Source organism: Hemitrygon akajei, chromosome 5, assembly GCF_048418815.1.
Source record: "Hemitrygon akajei chromosome 5, sHemAka1.3, whole genome shotgun sequence".
Classification (NCBI taxonomy): Eukaryota; Metazoa; Chordata; class Chondrichthyes; order Myliobatiformes; family Dasyatidae; genus Hemitrygon; species Hemitrygon akajei.
This window is the reverse complement of record NC_133128.1, coordinates 135,407,394-135,431,090: the sequence shown is the minus strand read 5'-3', so window position 1 is coordinate 135,431,090 and position 23,697 is coordinate 135,407,394. Positions and strand designations below refer to the sequence as shown.

At 40.4% G+C, this 23,697-nt stretch overlaps 1 protein-coding gene across 2 annotated transcripts in view; it reads left to right on the top strand.

The window, feature by feature from the left end:
- The window catches only part of mdh1b (malate dehydrogenase 1B, NAD (soluble)), a 45,790-nt gene that overhangs the window by 3,276 nt on the left and 18,817 nt on the right, over positions 1-23,697 (top strand). Inside the window, exons 2-7 of one of the 2 annotated variants that reach the window (XM_073044652.1) lie at positions 2,374-2,486; positions 10,644-10,778; positions 13,859-13,974; positions 19,103-19,602; positions 21,163-21,304; positions 22,310-22,485. In XM_073044652.1, the coding sequence (XP_072900753.1) occupies positions 2,374-2,486; positions 10,644-10,778; positions 13,859-13,974; positions 19,103-19,602; positions 21,163-21,304; positions 22,310-22,485 (1,182 nt within the window). Of the gene's footprint in view, positions 1-2,373; positions 2,487-10,643; positions 10,779-13,831; positions 13,975-19,102; positions 19,603-21,162; positions 21,305-22,309; positions 22,486-23,697 lie in introns of both variants that reach the window. The other variant, XM_073044651.1, reaches the window with a different exon arrangement.

The window sequence follows — 23,697 nt, the reverse complement described above, 5'->3', positions numbered from 1 at the left end:
TCGTATATGACCTAATGATTACTTCAGTAGGCTGATATTCCAAGGATGTATTTATATCAAGAGATGTGAACCTGGCTGATGTACAAGTGACCCTACACTCACCAATATGGCTCTCTCAGCTGGGGATGGTCAAAAATGGAAACACTACCAATTCACATCTTACGAATTAATGAAGTAAGAAAATTATCTCTTGTTTCAAAGATGAAGCATGAGGAATGAATTAAAAAGCTGTTTTTGGAATGGGATGTACATGTGGATAACTAAAAAGCCCAATAGGTCTGTGTCCATAATGTATATAATTTATAGGCTATTATATTGTAGTATGTAACGAGAAGAGGCACACATTGTGCAGGGATTTAGGGAAGTAAGATACATATCTATAATCATCTTAAAAACTGAGGGGTAATGGATGTGCATGAACATGTTTGCTTCATAATTTCAACTATGCTCTTAGATAGATCATCAAACTTAAATTTCTCTTCACACCCTGGTCGATGATGTTGTAATTTAGGGAAATGTGATGGCAAATAAGCACAAGAAATACTGAAACAACAATGAAATTCCCTAAATGTTCAGGAAAAAAAGGTACTGTCATCTTTAACTACTCTAGCCTAGGTATTATTGCTTAAACTGCCACCTGAGTTCATGAGTAATTGGGAATTGGCAATCAATGCTGCCATTGCCAGTGACATCCACATCCATGAACACTTTAAAGCAAACAAAATAATGAGCTTTAATGCTAATTATTAAGAAGTGACTTTTGGACAGTGCGATGCAATGTTGGATAGAGCAGTTCTGTCGGTAAGCATATTAGTGTGTGTTCAGTGTGGCAGGAATGGAATTTTTGATGTGTGCTAATACCAGGTGTTCAAAGCACTTCATGATGTCTGAAGGTGTAGAGTTCTTTGGTACAGGGATGATGGTGGCTGATTTGAATCATGCAGGAACAACAGACTAGATGACTGAAGAGTTGAAGAAGTCTGTGAAGACGTCAGAGAGCTTGTGGGCATACTCCCTGACTGCTTGGCCTGGGATGTTGTCTGGCCTTGCAGCTTAATGGGGGTTGACACTCTAAAGAGTCCTTCTCACAACTGCTGCTGTCACAGACAGTGGCTGCTCACCTGGAAGGGGGTAGTTTTTGTGGCTGATATAGTGTTGTATGTCTAAAAGTGTGCATAAAAACTGTTTAGAGCTTCAGGGAAGGAGGTATCATTGGTACAGCTAACCAATGCCTCTACTTTCTGAGGAGACTGAAGAGAGCTTGATTATGCACATCAATACTCCCAACCTTCTACAGATGTGCAGTAGAGAGCATCCTAACATCCTGCATCACTACATGGTAAAGAAACTGCATTGTGGTGGACTGAAAGGCTCTACAACAGGTCGTCAAAACTGCCCAATGCATCACCAGAGCCAGTCTAATCACCATCAAGGACAGACAATTTATGCAGAAAGGTCTTGGAAAAAAGCCAGCAATATCACAAAGGATCCCACTCACCCTGCTCATGGACTGCTAACCCACTCCCATCAGGACCACCAGACTCAAACATACATATTTTCCATAAGCAGTAAGGCTGGTCAATACCTCCACCCACTAACTACAATCAATTCATGTATATAAACTATCTTATGCATTTATATTTATTATGTTTTTATTGTTGTGTTCTTTTTTCTTTTTTTTGTGCTGCATTGGATCCGGAGTAACAATTATTTCATTCTCCTTTACACCTGTGTTCTGGAAATGACATTAAAGAATCTTGGGAGAAGTCCCATGCTCATCTTGGAATTGTGCAAGGGAAAACTTGTATGCTTCCAAGAGTTCTTTTATAGCTTTGGATTATTCAGTAACATCTAAAAGTGGTATGCTCGGCACAGCTGGCCCTAAGTATTGCCCAAAAGCAGATCTCATCCACAACTTTCTGGAGCATGGCATGGAGATTTTACCATGGTGAGAGCCCTATATCTCACAAATGGCACATAATTGAACAACTCTGAGGATCTCCTTATCATACTTATGCAATTAGATTGTATAAACTATCCAGGGGAAAAAAAGAAAAGCTGCACCAAATGAATGATATGTAAGAAAAATATTTGCACTTCTCAGCATCTCAGACTGATGAAAACCAGTTATAACCCAGTAATTAATTTTGAAGTATCATCTTCATAGCAACGTAGGAATTGCAGTAATCAGTTTTGCATCCTATGTTGTTAAACAGAACCAGAATAAGGTCCTTGTGTGTTCTACAAATGAATTTTAGGAGCAAATTAATGCATTCTAAAGGAACATTAGCAAGTATTGTGAAAGGAAGCTGAATCTGAGAAAACAGGACTACTGATCCTACAAGTGTTCATGATTTATTTCAATTATTGCAGGCAGAGCAAATTGCCCCTATTTTGCCAAATGTCAACTTGCGGCAGACCATCTTTCACAAAGCTTGCCAGATTTCAAGGTTCATAAGATTATCAAACATCCTGAAGATTGGCGGGTGAGTTACATCTTAATTCTAAAAATAATCGGTCAGCTATGGAATGTCCCTGAAATCAATGGTGAATCTGATATTAGAATGCTTGTGTGCCTCAATAGATCAAGAGGCTGCATTCATTGTATTAGGTACCTCCATGCTGTAGAATTACCAGCCAGCAATCAGCATGATTTGGTCCAGTGAATTACTGTTATCTTTCTTACTGCCTGTTACACCTGCTGGTGTTTGTGGCAGCAATGAAGGTCCTCCACCTTGTACTCTCACTCACAAGATGTAGAAGGATTCTTCATTTACTTGACCAGTCAGGGTGATGCTCTGAACCTGGAGGACCAGTGGACTATTCTTAGTCTGACCTCTACCCTTTGACCTGTTTGACATGGGTGACCCTACCAAGAGCCAAAGTATAGCTCTCCAGGTTACTGAGGCACACAAGCATTCAAACCACAGCAAGGCTCCACTAGGAGGAATTACTGTCAAACTCAGTGATTTTTCAGTCTCTGTTTTATTCCTTTTTAGTTGCTGAAGTGGCAAATAATTACAGATAGGGAAGTCCATTTAAATTCATCCATCTATGAAGATATTAGAGTCTGGCATTGAGAGAACCTGTTTCCAAGTTCATTCTATTAATTATTCCACTGATCATTAATTATGTGAAGAATTTTCTGTTCCCTATTTAAATGTTTACCTCTATTAACATATGACTTGTATTCTAGAGTATTATTCTTATAATTTATCCTATAAACTCTATACATTCTCATAACCAAATTTTAATGAAAGTGACTCCAGTGAATACATTCAAGCTTGATGTCCAGTTTAACTGGGAATCATGTGACAGTCTTCTCTCTGCAGAAAGGTTAAGGGCTCTTTAGGGAACTGTTGTTGGTGAGAATGAAAAACAAAATAGCTGATGAATGTCTTCTGTATTCCTTCAGGAAGCCCTCTAGTTACTGATGTGAAAAATATTGCATTGATTTCTGAGCACCTATGGAACTTTGCAGAGACTTTTCATCATGTAGTGAAGCACATTTAGCAGCTTTAATATCTTTATGTGGATTACTTTATCATTTGGATTTACTGCCTTTTGGAGTGGTAAAAAGCAAAGCTATGTAGAGTTAATTTGTGAGCTCTCCCTACACATTTTGAATTACTACACGGGGCAGTGTACCAAGTAAAGAGTTGTATTTGTTCTTAGCTTTAATTAAGGAAACCTGACTGATAGTAATACCGAGGAAGGAAGATAATTAGTACCTCACTATCCACTTCTGCCCTCCCAAGACATCAGAATTTATTAGATATATTTGAATATATTTATGTAAACATCTACATTTGTTGGTTACATCATAAGATGTTTACATAAATATATTCAAATATATCTAATAAATTCTGATGTCTTGGGAGGGCAGAAGTGGATAGTGAGGCACTAATTATCTTCCCTCCTCGGTAAGTAATCCTTCACTGCAGAGTTCAAAACTTGTGCATTTTCACTGCTGTATTCCACCACAAGAATGCATTTATCTTGAACATCTCCATCCTCTCCACAAAGGATGTGAATAATTTGCAAACCATATTAAATATCACCCTGTTTATGAATACACTCGATCAGAGTTACAGGGAAGTAGTCACCCTAAGTTGCAGGAGGCAAGTAGCTGGGTGACTGTCAGGAGAAATAGAAATGTGAATAGGCAGTTAGCACAGAGCACTACTGTGACCAATCCTTTCAATAATAAGTACACCATTTTGGATACCGTTGTGGGGGATGACCTACCTGGAGAATGCCACGGAGACCAGGTTATTAGCACTGAGCATAGGTCCGTGGTGCAGAAGGGAAAGAGTGAGAAGAGGGGTGTGATAATGATGAAGGATACCTTTGCTGATGGTATTACCCAGGAGGGACAAAATAAAGTGGATGATCTTTTACAGATTGTTGGGTATGATGTTGTGGCCATCACTGAATCATGGCTGACGGGTGGTTGTAGTTGGGAGCTGAATGTCCAAGGTTACTCAGGGGGTGGTGTGGCTCTGCTGGTAGAGAATGGCATCAAATCATTAGAAAGATGTGACATAGGATTGGAAGATGTTGAATCCTTGTGGATTGAGTTATGAAACTGCAAGGGTTAAAGGACCCTGATAGCACTTATATACAAGCGTCCAATGGGATGTGGACAACAGATTACAACAGGAAATAGTAAAGACTTGTCAAAGAGGCAGTGTTATGATAGTCATGGGAGATTTCAACATGCAGGTCAATTGGGAAAATTAGATTGGTAATGGACCTTGAGAATGAGTTTGTTGAATGCCGATGAGATGGCTTTTTAGAGCAGTTGGTCATTAAGCCTACTAGGGGATCAGTGAGACTGGATCTAATGGGCCAAAGGTGATTAGGGAGCTTAAGGTAAAAGAACCCTTAGGAGACAGTGATCACATTATGATTGAATTCAACTTGAAATTTGACAGGGAGTAAGTAAATTTGACAGCAGTATTTCAGTTGAGTAAAAGAGATTACAGTTAGCTGAAGTAAATTGGAAAGAGCTGCTGGCAGGGATGACAGCAGAACAGCAATGGTGTGAGTTTCTGGGAAAAATGAGGAAAGTGCAAGATAGATGTGTTCGAAGAACAAAGAAATAATCAAATGGCAAAATAGTACAACCGTGGCTGATGAGGGAAGTCAAAGCTAATGTAAAAACAAAAGAGAGGGCATACAACAACACAAAAATTAGTGGTAAGTCATAGGATTCGGAAGCTTTTAAAAGCCTACAGAGAACAACTAAAAGAATCATTAGGATGGAAAAGATGAAATATGAAAGCAAGCTAGCAAACAATATCAAAGTGGATAGTAAAAGCTTTTTCAAGTATGGCGAATAAATAAATAAATAATAATAAAAGAGATGAGAGTGGATATAGGACTGCTAAAAATGAGTCTGGAAAAATAATAATGGGGTAGAAGGAGATAGATGGTAGATGAACTAAATGAGTATTTTTGCATCAACCTTCACTGTGGAACACATTAGTAGTGTGCCAGATGTTGAAGGGTGTGAGGGAAGAGATGTGAGTGCAGTTACTATTACAAGGGAGAAGGTGCTCAAAAAGCTGAAAGACCCAAGGGTATATAGGTCTCCTGGACCCACAAGGATTCTGAAAAAGGTAGCAGTAGAGATTGTGGAGGCATTAGTAATGATCTTTCAAAAATCATTGGACTCTGGCATAATGCCAGAGGACTTGAAAATTGCAAATGTCACTCCACTCTTTAAGAAAGGAGGAAGGCAGCAGAAAGGAAATTATAAACCAGTTAGTCTGACCTCAGTGGTTGGGAAGATGTTGGAGTCAATTGTTAAGGATGAGGTTATTGAGTACTTGGTGACACAGGACAAGATAGGACAAAGTCAGCATGGTTTCCTTCAGAGAAAATCCTGCCTGTTGAACATGTTGGAATTCTGTGAGAAGTTTACACGTAGGATAGATAAAGAGGATGCAGTAGATATTGTGTATTTGGACGTTCAGAAAGCTTTTGACAAGGTGCCACACATGAGGCTGCTTACCAAGTTAAGAACCCATGGTATTACAGGAAAGTTACTGGCATGGTTTGAGCATTGGCTGATTGGTAGGCGGTAGTGAGTGGGAATAAAAGGATCCTTTTCTGGTTGGCTGCCAGTGACTGGTGGTGTTCTGCAGGAGTCAGTGTTAAGGCCACTTCTTTTTATGATATATATCAATGATTTAGATGATGGAATAGAGGGCTTTGCCAAATTTGCAGATGATACCAAGATTGGGAGAGGGACAGGTAGTGTTGAGGAAACAGGTAGGCTGCAGAAGGACTTGGACAAGTTAAGAGAATGGGCAAGAAACTGGCAAATGAATTACTATGTTGGAAAATGCATTGGTCATGAACTTCGGTAGAAAAAATAAATGTGCAGAATATTTTCTAACTGGGGAGAAAATCCAAAAATCTGAAATGCAAAGGGACTTTGGAATCCTTGTGCAGAACACCCTAAAGGTTAACTTGTAAGTAGAGTCGGTGGTGAGGAAGCCAAATACATTGTTAGCATTCATTTTAAGAGATCTAGAATACGAGAGCAGGGCACTGGTGAGGCCTTACCTTGAATATTGTGAACGGTTATGGGCTCCTCATCTAAGACAAGATGCGCTGGCATTGGAGAGGGTTCAGAGGAGGTTCACAAGGATAATTTTGTCAATGAAATGGTTGACATATGAGAAACATTTGATGGCTCTGGATCTGTACTTGCTGGAATTTAGAAGGATGATGGGGGAATCTCATTGAAATCTTTAAAATGTTGGTTGTAGATGTGGAAACAAAGTTTCCCATGGTGGGGGGAGTCTAGGACAAGAGGGCACAGCCTCAGGATAGAGGTGTGTCCATTTAAAACAGATGCAGAGAAATTCCTTTAGCTATAGGGTGGTGAATTTGTGGAATTTATTATCACAGGCAGCTGTGGAGGCCAGGTCATTGGGTGTATTTAAGGCAAAGCTTGATAGGTTTTTGATTGGACACAGCATCAAAGATTACAGGAAGTAGGGCTGAGGAGGGGGGGAGAAAAGATCAGCCATGATTGAATGGCATAGAAAACTCGATGGGCCAAATGGTCTAATTTTACTCCTATGTCTTATGGTCTTATGGTATGTTTCACACTTACTAACTCCGAAGTTCCACAGAAATCTACACTACAGCTGTCCCATTTGCAAAGGTTGTTCGGATTAAGAAATACTTCAACCCACAGTACTTTGTATTTACAAAAAGCTATAAATCAGGTATATTAAATTAATGGCTGTAGGGAAAAGACAGGAATTTAAGGTCACACTCCAGACAAAGTCATTGGAAATGTAGATTGAACAGTAACGTGTGGCTCCACTTTATGGAAGGCATCATATAACAAACAGTTGCATCATCTGTCTCGTTTAAGACTTGCAGATCTTAGGACAGGTGTAGAATATAGTGTGCTAAAATGGTCAGAGGCTTGGGTTACCCTTTGTTGTTTTGGACTATACAGAACAATAGGAAAACACTGGTTAACATGTCTGAAAATTAATTATGCAGATGCTGTATATTTACTGCTTAGAGCTTGTTTTCTGTCCACGGATCATCTGATGTTGGTAGTGAAAGTTGAATTTCCGCAATATAATTTGTGGAGGCATAATTCACAGTAAGAGTCTTTGAGAATTGTCATTTGACCTAGAAAGCGGTAAATCCAAAGACTATCCAAACATAGTCTAGACAAGTGTCTAAGCAAAGTTTTACAACCATTTTATAATTGCAAGCTTGAATTACTAACAAATGAAGGATATTTAAATTGGGGACTAAATTAGATAATCATTTCATGTGCTGACAGAGAAAGACTGTAAACAAACTGCAGGTTAAATTGGGAACATTCAATGTGATTGCAAGGAGCTTTGTGTACTTGGGAATTGTTGGATAAGAGTTAAGTAAGTTGTATAATTCTGTAACAGTTTTCCGGCAGTACAGAGAAATACTAACTGGAAACAAAATTACGACACCGGCAGTGGCCAAATCAGCATTTCAAATAATCCATGTGGACATTAGTCAAAAGGGGAGCATTTCATTGATGCACATTCAAAAGGATTAAAGTCAAACATGTAGATATTTGCCACCATAAGGCAGATCTTTACCATCTGTGGAATACTAGCAGTATATTGTCCAGTAATGAATCATAGTTTACTTTCTACGTTTTTGAGATCTTTAGGTGATGAACCAACTTCATCTATCAGTTGAGTTCTCCATATCATCTAGCTTCCAATGAGGCAGTGGAGAATAGTATTAAAAGAAGGCTGAATGAAGCAAATGTGCAGAGGTTTAATTTGTAGCTTCATGATAAAGCTCTGAATAATATACAACTCTAAACTCTACTGCCTGTTTTACTTGGCATCACTATCTTTGCACACAATTGTGGTTAGTGCCATCTAACCTACAGTGATGAATGGAGAAGCGGCAAATAAAGTAAATGGCAATGTTTCAAAGAAAAGTAAAGCAATTTTAATTGAGACTGGCCGATCAGTGGGAGAACACTTAGGAAACAGTGATCACAATTCCATAGTGTTTTAAGTTATCTAGAATAAGGGTAATATGGACCTTGCAAGAGAGTATTAAATTGGGACAGGGTCTAATACTATGAGAGTATTAGGCCAGAACTAGGGAGAGTTAATTGGGAACAGCAGTTTATGAACAAATCCACATCTGTCACATGGAGAGTGTTTAAAGACCAACTGTACAGTGTACAGGACAGGTACTGTATGTTCCAGTAAGCAGGAACAATGTGAATCGTAAGGTAAGGGATCCTTGGATTATGGAAGAGGTGGTGAATTTAGACAGGAAGGAAAAAGGAAATGCATGCAAGGTTTACAAAGTTAAGATCAGACAGGACCCATGAGGATTATAAATAAGATGGTAAAGATCTCAAGAAGGGAATTAGGAGTGCCTGAAGGGTCCATGAAAAGTCCTTGCTAAATAGGATTAAAGAGAATCCTAAGGTATTCTATACATGCTGTACATTAAGAGCAAGAGGATACTTAGGGAAAGGTTATACCGTTCAAGAATAAAGGAGGGAACATTTGCTCAGAGGCAAAGGAAGTGGGCAAGGTCCTAAATCAGTATTTTACATTGATATTCCCAAGGAGAAGGAGGTGGGGGGATAGTGAGGTCAGTGCAGAACATGCTAATAGTATCACAGGTAGGACAATTTTGAAATTAAGGAAGAAGTACTGTTGAATCTGCTGAAGGACATTAAGGTAGATAAGTTCCCAGGAACTGTTGGGATATGCCCCAGGTTATTGAGAGAGGCAATAGATTTGACTGCTGGGACCTTGACCAAAATCTTTAAGTCCTGTTCAGCTATAGGGGATGTCCCAAGGATTGGTGAGTAGGTGATGTTGTTCTGTTGTTTGAGAAGTGTAATAAGGATAATCCTGGTAACTATACATTAATGAAGGAAGCTATTGGCGAGGATTCTTAGGGATGGGATTATTATGATCATTTGGAGAGCCATAGCTTAATTGGGAGAGCATGGTTTTGTGTGGGGCAAGTCATGTCTTAGTTACTTGAGTAACTTTTTCAAAGAGGTGACATAGGTGATCGATGAAGGTAGAGCTGTGGATATTGTCTACATATATATTAGTAAGGCATTTGACAGTGTTCAATATGGTAGGTTCATCCAGAAGATTGAGATGCATGGGATCCATTGTCATTTGACTGTTTGGGTAGAGAATTGGCTTACTTGTAGAAAGCAGAGAGTGAAGGTCAATGGGACATTCTGGCTAAAAGGTCTGTGATTAGTGGTGTTTACAGAGACCTATACTGAGAGCTCTGCTGTTTGTGATACACAGTATATAAATGATGGATGAAAACTTGGATGAGTGGGTTAGTAACTTTGCGGACAATACAAAGATTGGTGTTGTTGTGGGTAGTGTGGAGGATACAGCAGAGTATGGGAAAGTTGCAGATATGAGTGGAGAAATGGCAGATGGGGGTTAATCTGGCCAAATGTGAGGTATTTTGTGAGATCAAATATAAAGGGACAGTACACGGGTACACAGAATTGATGTAGAGAGTATCTTAGGGTCCAAGTCTATTGCTCTCTGAAAGAGGCTGCACAGCTTGTTAGGGCAGTTAAGGAGACATGTGGCATGTTTATCTTTATTAGTTGAGGGTCAGGAAGTTGTATTGCAGCTTTATAACACTCTGGTTAGCCTGCATTTGGAGTATTGCATTCATTTCTTGTTGTCCCATTACAGGAAGGACACAGAGGCTTTGCGGATGGTGTAGAGATAGTTTACCAAGATGATGTTTTGATGTTCCAGCTTCATTTGCCAGGAGCAGAGTGGCATTTGGGAAACTATTTATTGTTTCCACTTCTTTCCCTAGTATATGATGGATTGGGAAGAGTCCCAGAACGGCAGCAGGAGTTTGATTATATTGCGGGAATAGAGAGGCACACAAGCAAAGAGTACTCAGAAGGACACAATTTTAAAATATCTATATTTCTTATAATAACTTAGATTTTCTGTTACACAGTAATAAACATTTCTTTGGTTTTGCTTTTAACATTGTACATCCTTCAACTGTAGGCAATTATGTTTAACTTTGAATTCCAAGAAAGCAAATGCCTTATGCTATTGCATATTATATTTGTCTAGCCATGGCTTCAATCAATATGTGAAAAAAATAACTGGAAGCATGAACATTCCCCAATCATATGGAGAGAACTTGTGGACCGTGGAGGAAAGGGATCATTATTAGGTGGATTCAATGAATTTATGGAGTATGTGCAGGTGGGATATGTAATTTGTGCAAACTGCCATTTGCAAGTTGAAAATACGTTTGAAGATGAATTATTTTTCTTTGCCATAATTTTTTTCTAAACTAAATGTGCCAAATTTTTGAAAAGTTGCAAGATATAATCCTAGTAGTTCCTAGCTGTATTGTAACTTGGTAAACCTACTGTATGTGGTGACTCATAAAGTCACAGACTACTGCAGTCCTTGCCAACCCAATCTTCTGCCTAGCCTCATCTATATGCACCCAAACTTCATCTCTCCCAACTCCTCTCATCTATGTACCTATCTGAACTTCTCTTAAATGTTTCAATTGAACTATATCTACTACTTCTACTGTCAGCTCATTGCACACTCACATCTCTCTGAGTGAAGAAGTTTCCCTTCCAGTTCCCCTTAAATATGTCACTCTTCACCCTATAGTTCTATTCTTGCCCAACCTGAAGGGAAAATGCCTGCCTGTATGTCTTCACCCTATCTATATGCCTCATAATTTTGTACACTTCTAAGATCTCCCCTCATTCTCTCATGCTTCAGGGAATAAAGCCCTAACCTATTTAACCTTCCCCTATAACTGAGGTCCTCAAGTATTGACAACATCCTTGTCAATTTTCCTTGCACTCCTTCAAGCTTATTGATATCTTTCCTGTAGGTGGTCAGATCTACATACGATACTCCAAATTTGGTCATCTTGTACAACTTCAACATAACACCCCAACTCCTGTGAACATGTTGTTTGGTTTGAGAACAGGAGCCACAGTGCCCTCTTATTCTCCTGTACTGTGAAAAGTTCCTTCAAATTTACACTTTTGTTATTGGTTTACTATTATCACATACCAAGATGCAGTGAAAAGCTTTTGTTTGGATGCCACCCAGAATGATCACCCCATACATAAGTATGTTGAGGTAGTAAAAAGAAAAATACAGTGTAGAAAATAGTATTGCAATTGTAGAGAAACTGCAGTTAAGTTAATCAAATAAAGTGCAAGGACCACAGCAAAGTAGATTGGGAGATAAAGAATTCACCTCTAGTGTATGAGAGGTCTGTGTAAGAGTCTGATAACAATGGGATAGAAGCTTGAGTCTGGTGGTTTGTATTCTTAAACTTTTGTATCTTCTGTTCAACTGAAGATTGGAGAAGAGAGAATGACTGGGATGAGAAGGGTCTTTGATTATGTTGGCTGCTTTCTCAAGGCAGTGGGAAGTGGAGAGGCTGTTTTGTAGAATTGACTGCCTCAACAACAAGAACTTGCTGAGAGCTACAAACATTGTTCAGAGGCAGTTGCCATATAAAATTGTGATGCTTTCAATGGTGCATCTGTAAAAATTAGTGAGTCATTGGGGACATGCTGAAGTTTCTCGGCCTTCTGAGAGGTAGAGGCTTTAATATGCTTTCTTGGCCATGATGCTCTCTTGGGAGGACCAGCACAAATCGATGATATTTACACCTAGAAACTCAAATTTCCCAACCATCTCCGTCTCTGTACCATTGGTTGAAAGAGGGATATAATATATTCCTGAGCATTAATATATTGGATGACCTGTCCTTGGGCCCTGCACATAGATGTAATCACAAGAAAGATGCAGCTATATTCTTACTTTCTTAAAATGTTATGGACATGTAGCATGTTACAGAATACTTTAACAAGCTAGTATGTATGAACTGTTAAAGTATCCTGACTCATTTCATCATAATCTGATATGGGAATTTGAAGGCTCAGGAACATAAGAAGGTGCACAGTGTAGTAGGCTCTGCCCAATAAATCATAAAAACATCGCTTCCCACCATTAGTAGTTTCTGAGTCTGATCTACATTGGGCACTGCCTCAGGATGGCAACATCTATCACTGACCAAATCCTCAGCATCCGGGCCATGCCATCTTCTCTCAGTTACCATCAGGCAAGGTGTACAGAAACCTGAGGTTGCATATCACCAGGTTCAAGAAACTTTAACCACTTCCCTGCAAACATTTAATTCTTGAACCACCCAGAACTCTAATCACTACCTCTATGTAGCAACACAGTGACCACTTTGTCCAATTTGTACTATGAAATTTGTTTCTTTTGTTCTAATTGTTCTTGTATAATTTTGTATAGCTTGTATTTAATTAAACATTTTGTGATGCAAGTACGTTTTTTTTTGCTGTACCTATGCATACATACACTTTTGCATATGAGAATAAATTTGATTTTTGAAATGAAATAAGAAAAATGCAGGAAGCACACAACAGGTCATCAACTTAAAGCTTTACTCTGTCTTTCCACATATCTGCATGATTTGCTGAATGTTTCCAGCATTTTCTGTCTATGTGTTAGTTTGGTATTACAATAATGTAAGGGTGAGAAATAGACTATGATCATCAGTTAATTCAATAAAACAATGCTAACTGCAAAACATGTGCCGAAACAGAATTGTGTTTAAAATTTGCAGAATGTGGTAGTCAGGGCTTGATTTTAGACTAAGGTGTAACAATTAAAGCAAATGGATAGTATTGGATAGAACAAGGACATTAAATCTACCAGGCATATGATAACAAATCATAGTACTTGAAACAAGTAAATTAGGGGTAGAATATCGATTAAGTAATAGGATAACAAAGGAGAATGTAAACATCCAAAGAACTATACCACTGAACTAAGCAGTGTTTTGAGACTGAATTCTGTACGATTCTGACCGATTATGCATGGTCTCATTCAAGGAGTAAATAAAAAGAAATGAAGCAGTAATGAATAAAGCATATTTTCAAGGACTGGGGCAAAAATCACTCAGGAAATTGGCAGTCAGAATCTAGAATAAAAAGGAATATAAAGTTTGGGGTTAAATGAGAAAGAGAGAGATGGGGAGAGAGGTTAAGCATGATTGGAACGGAGAGAACTTGTATTCAACATGGGACAACAGGAGAGAAAGATCTGTGAGACATTCATTCGAAGGGTGGAACAGACTATGCCTATCATCTTTATTAAATATGGTTTATATAAAGGATCATCTAATCTTGCATTGAAGCCTAATTAAGAAATTTGCTGTGCCACTTTGACTTTTACCTCCTTAGAGTTACTATGGTTTTATTTCTGATAAGCAAACTGACTTCATGATCAAAATTGCAAAGGAGAACTTCAAGACTTACCTGAAGGAGATGGAAGAAGAGAAAAAGAAAAGAAGCCTAATAAAACCAATGTCAGTCTGGATTAGTGGGTAACTATGGATGTTTTAAAATTTTGTAATCAAACCATTTCTTTATTTCTATCAGACAACTTCAGCACATTTCTTTCTCATAGCTGCCACTGTTTATTGGCTCATGCATCTCTCGTAATTTTAAGTGGTTTCTCATCGATGGTCGTATGTACTGTATCTTTAGAGATAACATTGCCATCCTAACTCATAAGTTAATTAAAATGAAAGAGCTACTTTTTCTTTTAAGGAATTAGTAACCATATGAAACTACTTGTTACTGCTTCTAAATGTTAGCTGAGAGACACACATGTGACTTGAGTTAAAATAGAACTGTATTTATACAGACTGGGAGACCGTTTCGCTGAACACCTACACTCTGTCTGCCGGAGGAAGCAGGATCTCCCAGTGGCCACACATTTTAATTCTACGTCCCATTCCCATTCTGATATGTCAATCCATGGCCTCCTCTACTGTCGAGATGAAGCCACACTCAGGTTGGAGGAACAACACCTTATATTCCGTCTGGGTAGCCTCCAACCTGATGGCATGAGCATTGCTTTCTCTAACTTCTGTTAATGCCCCTCCTCCCCTTCTTAACCCATCCATTATTTTTAATTTTTAATGATTTTTTTTCTCTCTTTCCCTCTCACCATAACTCCTTGCCTGTTCTCCATCTTCCTCTGGTGCTCCCCTACCCCTTTCTTTCTTCCAAGGCCTTCTGTCCTATGAATCTCCCCCTTCTCCAGCTTTGTATCCCTTTTGCCAATCAACTTTCCAGCTCTTAGCTTCAACCTGTCTTCAACCTCCTGTCTTCTCCTATCATTTCAGGTCTCCCCCTCCCACTTTTAAATCTCTTACTATCTCTTTTTCCTGTTAGTCCTGACGAAACGCCGACTTTACTTCTTCCTATAGATGCTGCCTGGCCTGCTGCGTTCCACCAGCATTTTGTGTGTGTTGTCTGTATTTATAATAAGAGTTTAGAGACTCCATTAGACAATAAGGTAAAATAATAACTAAATTTGAAGTATAGTTTTGTGCAAAAGTCTTAAGGACGCTAGATTTCAGATGGTATGGCCTCCACAGAGCCCTAATCTCAACATCATTGAGGCTGTTTGAGATTACCTGGAGAGACAGAAGCAAACGAGACAGCAAGAGTCTGCAGAAGAACTGTGGCAAATTCTCCAGGATGCTTGCAACAACCTATCAGCCGATTTTCTTATAAAACTGTACAACAATGTACCTAAGGGAATTGATGCAGTTTTTAAAGGCAAATGATGATCACACCAAATATTGATTTGATTTAGTTTTTTTAACTGTTTCCTGCTCTTTATAGTATTTTTGATATTCATTTCATTATCTTTGAAAGCATCTTTGCTTTACAGACTTTTTTACGTGTGCCTACAACTTTTGCAAGGTACTGTAGCTATTCTGTAATTCTAGTTGCTTTTGTGCATTAATGAATTTTGAAAATCTTTTTGTGTACTTGTTTGAAAGAAAAAAGAGAGAGATGCCCACCAGTCTGGCTGAGCATCCAATCACCATTGTAAAATATTTTAAGAGTTTACAAAACTTGTTCAAATTCAAGTCCTAAATATCAAATTGGTTCATAATAAAATGGTGCAGGACTGTCAACAAAAATCGACAGAAGTGTAATTGCTTTAAATGTGCACTTTATTGAAAACCCCGCCAACACCCCCACCCCACTCCACGGGGGCAGTGCCACTTCCACTGGAGAGTCCGGGACCCAATGGGTCAGCTTGAGACGATCCACAGAAATGCTGTCTGGGTAACCTCCAAAGTCCAGCGTGTGTGTGTGTGTGTGTAAATAAATAGATAGATAGATAGATAAATAAACAAACAAATAAACAAACAAATTATTAAATAAATAATTTTTAAAAAACCTTATCCCTCGCTTCCACCACACAGAACACGCCGTCATAAGGCGGCCGCAGATGGTCATCGTGATGCACAAACACATAGTTTGTCCCCTGCAGACCTGGTGACAGGTGTGACTGCAGCAGGCCATGCTGCAACATGGGCACTGGAGCGAAAGTTTTGACACTGTCTTTGAAAGCTGACTGCCGATGTGAAGCGGACCACGGGACCATGGACGTTAGGGGGGAAACTCACCCGGCTCCCACAGGGGTTGCCTGAAAATGAGCTCAGCAGAAGAGGACTTTAGGTCCAGCTTAGGAGCCGTCCTCAACCCCAACGTGACTCACAGCAGAGTCTGTCCACCCAGCAACCGTCACTGAGGCATGCACGGAGAGCGGTTTTCTTTGAATGATGGAACTGCTTGCACAGATCATTGTCCTGAGGGTGATAAGCCGGGGTCTGGTGCAGTTTGACCCCCAGATCATGGGCAACCGCACACTAAGGCTTGGACGTAAACTGTGTCCCTCGGTCTGAAGAGACATCAGATGGGACAGCGAACTGAGCGATCCAGAGCCAACGAAAGCTCAGACCACCTCCACGGCTGAAATGGACAACAGTAGCACTGCCTCTGGCCAATGTGTAGTCCTATCAACAATGGTGAGGAGGTGAGCAAACCCACAGGATGGGGACAAAGGGACAACCAAACCCACATTCACGTGGTTGAAACGCCGCTCATGGACCGCGAAAAGGAAACAACCACTAGCCCGGTCCCTGACATCCTCCTTAAGCCCGTGCCACACAAACTTTCCTGTCACCAGTTTCTGCGATGCCCTCTGGCCCCGGGTGAGAAAACCCACGAACTGCATTGAAAACACAACACCGCCAGCTTGCTGGCACAACCGGCCTCGGTCGCCCCGTTGATTGGACATTGAAATGCCGCTGCCACTGAAAGCAACGTCCACCGATTTCAACCCTGAGTCTGCCAAACGCAGCGCCAGCACACTCGGGTTCGAAACCCAAATGGACAGTACCAGTGAAGGACCGGGAAAGACAGTCAGCCACGAGGTCACGCTTCCCCGCGACGTGCTGGATGTCCGTGGTGAACTCTGAAATAAAAGGAAGATGATGCTGCTGCCGAGCAGACCAAGGTTCAGAGATCTTAGCTGTGGCGAATATTAGGGGCTTAAAAGCCATAAAAGCCAAAAGGAGAAAATGAAAATGTGCACTGCCAGGTACTGGCCAGGAAGCTCATGGTTGAACATGCTGTACTTGTGCTCACAGGGGTGAAGCTGATGGCTAAAATAGCGAGAGGCTGCCAAATGCAGTTGACCAACTGCTCATGCACTGCTCCACGGTGAGCGTGATTGGCACCACTGGGAGGGGGGTGTGCCAGCAGCATTGCATTCGACAATGCCTGCTTAGTGTCCAAGAATGCCTTGGACCTTTCTTCTATCCAGTCCACGATGTGCTTGGGCACTTTGCCCTTAAGGGCCTCGTAGAGGGGATGCATGAGCTGAGCCGCTTGGGGGTAAGAACAGTGATAAAAGTTCACCAAGCTCAAAAACTCCTTAATAGTGACTGGCCAAGGGAAGCACTTAATGGCCTCAATTTTAGCTGGCAGGGGAACTGCCCCTGCTGCATTGACATGGTGTCTGAGGAAATCAACCATGGACAGTCCAAACTGGCTCTTTGCCAGGTTAACGATAAGACCATGCTGACTAAGATGTTCGTAAAGGGTTCTCAAGTGTAAGAGATGTTCGTCCCTAGAAGACCTGGCTACTAGAATATCTTCTAGGTAAGCTAACAGGAATAGAAAATCCCTGAGAACTCTGCCCACGAGGTCTGAAAGGTCTGGGCTGCTTTCTTTAGCCCGAACAGCATTTGAAGGAACTCAAACAAACCAAATGGTGTAATAGCAGTGGTTTTAGGAATGTCACTCAAGTGGACAGGGACCTGGTGATAACTGCAAATGAGGTCCACCTTCGAGAAAATAATTTTCCCTGCCAGGCAGGCAGAGAAATCCTGGATGTGTGGGATTTCGCACGAGGAGGAAATGGGAAGCCCATGGACTGCTGATGATGCCCAGGTGGGCCGTGGTGTCAAACTCAGCCCCGGCGATGGCTAGCTTCTCCACATCGAGGTGCCTGGTGCGGGCGGGAAGGGGCGGGCCAGTGGTGAGGATTTGGTGCTCCGCCCCGTGTTTAGCAGTGGGGGAAGAGAAGATGGCCTCGGTCAGGTCCAGGAATTCAGGGAGAAGTCGGTGGAGGTGGAAAGGGTGCTGGACGACTTTGAAGAGCTAGTGGTGCTGAGTGTGCTGGAGAGGGAGTAGAAAGTCTGAGTTGACGAGGCGCCAGTTCTGGACGTCAACAAGAAGGCTGTTGGTGCAGAACAGGGGTGTAGACACTGCTGCCAACACAATTCCAACAGAATTTGTGCCTGCTGAAGCACAACGCCATTTCATGCTTACCAGAAGTCTAGGCGGCACTCCTGTTCACAGCCTCAAGAGACGGTCCATCTTCCCCAGTTTGTACGTCCAATTTAGGAACTCCAACTCGGAAAGTTCAAAAATCTCTAGAAGGGTCACCAATGTAGGAGTGTCAACAAAAATCAACATGAGTGAATTACTTCTAACGTACACTTTATTGAACCCCCTCCACCAACAGATGGTAGTGTGTGTGTGTGTGTGTGTGTGTGTGTGTGTGTGTGTGTGTGTGTGTGTGTGTGTGTGTGTGTGTGTGTGTGTGTGTGTGTGTGTGTGTGTGTGTGTGTGTGTGTGTGTGTGTGTAAAACCCCATCCCAAACCTGTAATAACATGCAACATAGCACATAACATGCATGATGAACTTAACCTTTAACAATCTCCTAAAGAAAATAAGGAGTCCCTACTACAGTGGCGTCTTTATCTGAGGGAAAGCATAAGAGAGTTCTTTAAATTTATGAAATCATTTGATAAGCGTAGACAAAAGATCTTTGTGTTAATGAAGTGTCTAAAACTGGGGTGGGGGCTGGTGGGTAATATATACATTGTTACAAGAAAGTACTATAATTAAGACAAAACATACTTAGGAAGAAATAGCAGAATGTGGAGCTTGCTACCCCAAGAAGAAGTTCAGTCAAATCATAGAGAAATACAGAATATTATTTCATATGATTCTTCTTATGAAGTTAGTTCCACTCGAATGTTGCTGGCATGAAGGTAACATGTAAATCTCCTAGATGCCTTAACAACATCTATTGTATATGGAAATTAACAGATGTTTGTTTCATAATTTAGAGCATTAAATCCTGCTTGCTACCTTCTGATTCCCTCCTTGCTGAGTGGAGAGATATTTGGTGAAGACAAGCTTATCAGCTTAAACCTGTTGGACATTGAAGGCTCCATGTCAAGTTTAAATGACTTACAAATGGAGGTTGTAGACATGGCCTTCCCGCTACTTCATAAAGTATCAGTGCATAATTCCTTAAGAAAAGCTTTCATGGATGCTGAAATTATCATTATTCTCAACGATATTGTACCAGATGAAAATAAATCATTGGAAGACTGCTACAAAGACATGGTCGATCTTTACCAAGATATTGGAGATAGGATTGACACTTTTGCAAAATTTGATGTCCGTGTGATTGTTGCTGGTGAGCACATATTGAATTTGAAAATGCACAGCCTCCTGGAGAGTGCACTTTCTGTCAATCATCATAATATTGTAGCGGTTTCAACTCAATTTGAAGGAGAAGCCAAGGCACAAATAGCTAAGAAATTGAATGTGAATACATTAGGTGGGTATATTTTGGTCGTTTGTTGCTTCTTTTGAATCTCTATTCCCTAACGTAGGCATGCTTACCACAGAGACTCAGTTCCATAATTAAGGTCCCATCTCTTAATTATTCTAGAGTTTAAGTTTCTTAAAATATGAATTTTATTCCATTTATGAAACTCAGTGCAGTTCATCCATTATTCTAGAACATGTAAGTTAGAACATGAGTACAATCATAGGGCATGTCATATTTCCTGAGCATCCTTCACTTACATATCAATTTAGAAATGCTACAATTCCATACTTTATGTCACAGTGTTCAGCCCAATATTCCAGTAAAACACCACAATGTTTCTCATAATATTGTGCTGTGTTAGGCACAGTGTGTATTTAGCTAGTCCAGTTACATAGAAACATAGAAACATAGAAAATAGGTGCAGGAGTAGGCCATTCAGCCCTTTGAGCCTGCACCGCTATTCAGTATGATCATGGCTGATCATCCAACTCAGAACCCTGTACCTGCTTTCTCTCCATACCCCCGATCCCTTCAGCCACAAGGGCCATATCTAACTTCCTCTTAAATATAGCCAATGAACTGGCCTCAACTGTTTCCTGTGGCAGAGAATTCCACAGATTTACCGCTCTTTGTGTGAAGAAGCTTTTCCTCATCTTGGTCCTAAAAGGCTTCCCCTTCATCCTTAAACTGTGACCCCTCGTTCTGGACTTCTCCAACATTGGAAACAATCTTCCTGCATCTAGCCTGTCCAATCCCTTTAGAATTTTATACGTTTCAATAAGATCCCCCCTCAATCTTCTAAATTTCAGTGAGTATAAGCCTAGTCGATCCAGTCTTTCTTCATATGAAAGTCCTGCCATCCCAGGAATCAATCTGGTGAACCTTCTCTGTACTCCCTCTATGGCCAGAATGTCTTTCCTCAGATTAGGGGACCAAAACTGCACACAATATTCTAGGTGCTGTCTCACCAAGGCCTTGTACAACTGCAGTAGAACCTCCCTGCTCCTTTTGCTATGAATGCCAAATCTTTTTGCTATGAATGCCTTTATTACACATTTTATCAACAGAGATCCTCAAGACACTGTGCAGTAATAAAGCAATTGAATGATGAAGTTAACTGGTTAGGCATTTTCTTGTTGAAATTAGTCACTGCCTGGAACTTGTGTGGCATAATTGTTAATTGTCACTTCTTGGTCCATGTTTCCAAAACTTTGCATATACTGGCATGGACTGCTTCATTTTTTTGAGGAGTTTAAAATAAAACTAAATATAAATATGTTTCAAAGTGTCCAATAGTTTAGATACTGGTAAGTTAGACCATTATGGACTTTAAGATTATAAAATTAGACTGAAATTTCTGTAATTTCTAAACAGTATAAACCTATCAAAACCAGTATAATTAGTTAATTACTTCTGACTTTAATCTTTTCATTCAATTCTTAAATATGCAATTTTTTATTACAGAATTATAATTAATGTTTTTGTCCCACATTTTCTACACCACCCGTCCCTGCCTACCCTCCCCCCGCCCCCCCCCCCCCCCCCACAAACATCCTGGCTCAATAGATGTGAAAGATGTAATTGTTTGGGGAAACATTGGTAGAAGTACTTACATTGACTTGCATAGAGCGCGTGTTCATCGATATGAAAGCGCTGTCTGGGGTCCGCCTGAGTTTTCGCACCCTGTATTGGAGGTACTAACTGACAGGTGAGGAAAGATTCTTAATGGTGAATAAGTCTGTACTGAAACTTTTGTGCTGATCTGCTAGATAAACGCAGAAGTAGTTTTTGCTGCAATTCAGGCATTGAAGATGCTATGGTGAAATTGAGACTATTTTAGCTGCCTTAATTCCATTTTACTGACTACTTCTGTAGCTCTAAATTCCTATATGATCCATAAATTATCTTGGATTATACTTAATCACTTAGCATCCAGTTGTCTGAGTAACAAATTCCAAGCATTAATAACCTTACCCGCCTCACCTCAGTTCTAAAGGGATCAGCTTTTATCTTCACTATGCCCTCAGTTCCAATTCCCATACTTCTAAGTAACCAACTTTATTTTAACGACGAGATTCTTCTGTTATTGTAGACTGCTTTTAAATACTTTACTGAGACTATTACCGTTTTTAAAAATATTCCTTATTAGGTTGTATTCATACTTGGTTTTTCGCTCTTTATCAATGTTTTTAGTCATCCTTCAATTTTTGAAATTCTCCCTGCCCTTAAACCTAGTCCTACCTTTTTTTTACATTATAAGAGGCAGGAAGACAGCAGCATTTGTGGTGAGAAAATTGTTGATGTGTCACTTCATTGACTTTCCACCAGAAATTTTGGTGGACGGGGAAAAAACAACCTCCAAATAATTAAAGGGCGATGTTGTGGGAAAACTAGCAAAGGGACTAATGAGCCTGACAAAGAGGTGAATCTATTTTATGTAATGGCATGTATAGGATATATTTTGTATGTGTGTGTGATTCATTGATTTAATGATCTCTATAAACTCTTGGTTTGTCATATTTCACCCATATAAAAACAGTAGGCTTTTAATCATATTAAAGGCAATTTATGACTACCGTACAAATTATTATATGTGAGTTCACCAGTTGGCTGCAATTGTTTGTTAGAATTATCAGGAAATAACAGCTAAGCATGGCATTTTTTACACTAAGCATTATTACATATTATTTTTGCCTCAATCTCTTGTTTGCAGTAAATGGATAGAGACAGAATTCCAGGAAGCAGTAAATTCTCATCGATCAATGGTTCAGAAGATATCAAAGCGTCCTTTAGGATTTTCTTTGGCGGCTGCAATATACAAAGTCTTACATTGCTGGTATTTTGACTCACCAGCGGGGGAGATAATGTCTCTTGGAGTTGTCAGTAAAGGTGAGCTACCCACTTTTCAAAAAAATATAAAAAATATCTTCCTTTAGTTTACTCCTCTTCAAAGTGGCTGATTTTTACAGGGATATGAAGTGTCCTTCATCCAGGTGGCTATTTCTCTTGACAATTTCAACTCAACAAAGTATCAACAAAGGAACAGCAAAATCACCTGTGAGTCTGCTGGAGTTGTCTATTGCATCTGGTGCTCCCGGTGCGGCCTCCTCTACATCGGCGAAACCCGACGCAGATTGGGGGACCACTTCGTCGAGCATCTCCACTCCATCCGTCACAATAGACAGGACCTCCCAGTTGCCACCCACTTCAACTCTGCCTCTCATTCCCATCTAGATATGTCCATACATGGCCTCCTCTACTGCCATGATGAGGCCAAACTCAGGTTGGAGGAGCAACACCTCAGCTACCGTCTGGGTAACCTCCAGCCTGGTGGTATGAACATTGAATTCTCCAATTTCCAGTAATTCCCTCCCCCTCCCCCCATCCTAGGTCCCTCTCTGCCCCTCTCCCCCTTTCAACTTTCTGCTCCTTTATCTCTACAGTTCTTTCATGCTTATCCCCTCCCCCCTTTATCCTTCCTCTGATTGGTTTTCCACCTGGTGCCTCTAGGCCCTACCCCCTCCCCTATCTCTGTTACTGGGCTTCGGCCCTCTCTTCCCCCCCCCCCCCCCAATTCCTAATGAAGGGTCTCGGCCCGAAACGTGGCTACTCTTTTCTCACGGATGCTGCCTGACCTGCTGAGTTCTTCCAGCATTGTGTATGTATTCTTTGATCCACAGCATCTGCAGTTGTATTTTTGTGTTTCCCTTCCAAGTCAGGATGATGAGTGCCATAGTGGGGGGGGGGGGGGGGAGTGGATTCTGGTAATAATGCACCAAATGACTCCTTATCTTGTCCTTCCTATTAGCAAAATTTATGCATTTATGCACTGCTGCAGAAAAAGCCTAGCTAATTTGTTATCATACAGGTAGTACATGGTACGGCTATATTGCTACATTGTTAGTGAAATTGAAAAAATAATTTAAAATGGTTATTATTTTCTCGGGTGACACTGATATTCTGGAATTGTCTTGGTGATGCCAATTGGGCATGTGCTTTGTAGATGTTGGAAATACTTTAGGGAGTCAAGAGGTGAAACATTCACTACAAAAACTCAGAATTGCTCTTGCACCTACTGTTTATTTGGTTGGTCCATTTATA